This window comes from Chelonoidis abingdonii, unplaced genomic scaffold (assembly GCF_003597395.2).
Source record: "Chelonoidis abingdonii isolate Lonesome George unplaced genomic scaffold, CheloAbing_2.0 scaffold0536, whole genome shotgun sequence".
Classification (NCBI taxonomy): domain Eukaryota; kingdom Metazoa; phylum Chordata; order Testudines; family Testudinidae; genus Chelonoidis; species Chelonoidis abingdonii.
Genome location: NW_027424797.1, coordinates 1 through 1,393, shown reverse-complemented (window position 1 = coordinate 1,393; position 1,393 = coordinate 1). Strand labels below are relative to the sequence as shown.

Sequence of the window (1,393 nt, the reverse complement as noted above, 5' to 3'; positions counted from 1 at the left end):
CCGCCCGGACAACTCCTTCCGCAAGTTCTCCTACCTGCCCTTCCTCCCCAGCCAGGGCGACTTCTACGACTGCCGGGTGGAGCACGGGGGGCTGCCCGAGCCCTTCACGAAGCACTGGGGTGAGACCGGGGCGCCCGGGGATCCTGCTGGGCACAGGGCTGGGAGCCAGGATGCCTGGGTTCTTTCGCTGGCTCTGGAAGGGGTGTGGGTGCTGGTGGATTAGAGCAGGGGGGGCTGGGAGCCAGGACTCCTGGGTTCTATCCCAGCAGGGGCAGGAACACCTCCCCTCACTCCATGCCCTGTCCCTCTCTCCAGAAGCCCAGGTGCCCACCCCCATCCCCGAGACCACAGAGACCCTGGTGTGCGCCCTGGGCCTGGCCATGGGCATCATCGGCATCATCGCGGGCACCATCCTCATCATCAAGGGGATGAAGATGAATGCTGCCCGCAACCCGCGGGGCCCCTTGTGAGTAGCTGCTGCAGCCTGGGAATGGCACCTGCTGCACCTGCAGCCCCTGGGCCCACCCAGCAACCCCTGGGGAGACCCCCCTCACCCGCTGTGCCCCCCCAGCCAGCACAGCCCCTCCTCCATCCAGCACCCCCTCGGGAGATACCCCCACCTGCTGTGACCCCCCCAGCCACACCCAGAGCCCCTCCCCCACCCAGCACCCCCTTGGGAGACCCCCCACCCATTGTGCCTGCCCGGACAGGACCACCTGTTTTAATGGGAGGCTCTATGGGGGTGCTGAGGAGTGGCCCCAATCCGTGCCAGCCTCACGTCAGGGCCCAGGGCTCCTCGTAACTGACCCTCTTTGCCTTCCAGGTAAACGCGGGGAGGAGCTGGGGCTCCTGAATCCCCCAGGTGCCTTTGTGGGACCCACTCGCACACCCCCTCTGCGCTGCCCCGAGCGTCCCTGCTCCGTGCCCATTGGTGCCAGCTGCTGTACTCAGACCACTGGCCCCGTAATTGTGCTGAGTCAACCTGCTAGAGACTCATCAGGGAGCCGGCCCCTTGGGCTCCCCACTTCTCCACACTCCTGTGCTGGGCTTAGGGGGGCACCTATCCAGGGAGAGGGCTGCTGCCCCGTGGGGCTGGGAATGGGGGTCACCCCTTGTTAGGGGGCAGCAGGGGACAGGGCTGCTGCCCTGTGGGGCTGGGAATGGGGGTCAGCCCTTGTCAGGGGGCAGCAGGGCCCATGGGGCTGATCCAAACCCCATTGCCGTCATGGGGAAGGTTTCTCTTGACTCCAGCGGTTGCTGGATTGGGCCCCAAGCCTGGCCCCTATTGGCCAGAGGCTGCTGTCAGTCACCCCAGATAAAGCCCCTCCAGCCATTACCCAGAAGGCTTTGGGCCAGATTCGGCCATCCTGGGTCAATAGGGTCCCTGTGGGGC

General features: G+C 66.2%; 1 protein-coding gene across 1 annotated transcript; it reads left to right on the top strand.

Annotated features, from left to right (window-relative positions):
• Window positions 1–4: 4 nt before the first annotated feature.
• Window positions 5–1,387, top strand: LOC116830958 (HLA class II histocompatibility antigen, DR alpha chain-like; the record flags this gene model as incomplete). Its single annotated transcript, XM_032790660.2, has 3 exons — window positions 5–119; window positions 316–466; window positions 824–1,387. Coding segments are annotated over 3 exons (270 nt in total), but the record flags the coding sequence as incomplete, so codon positions are not given.
• Window positions 1,388–1,393: the final 6 nt, after the last annotated feature.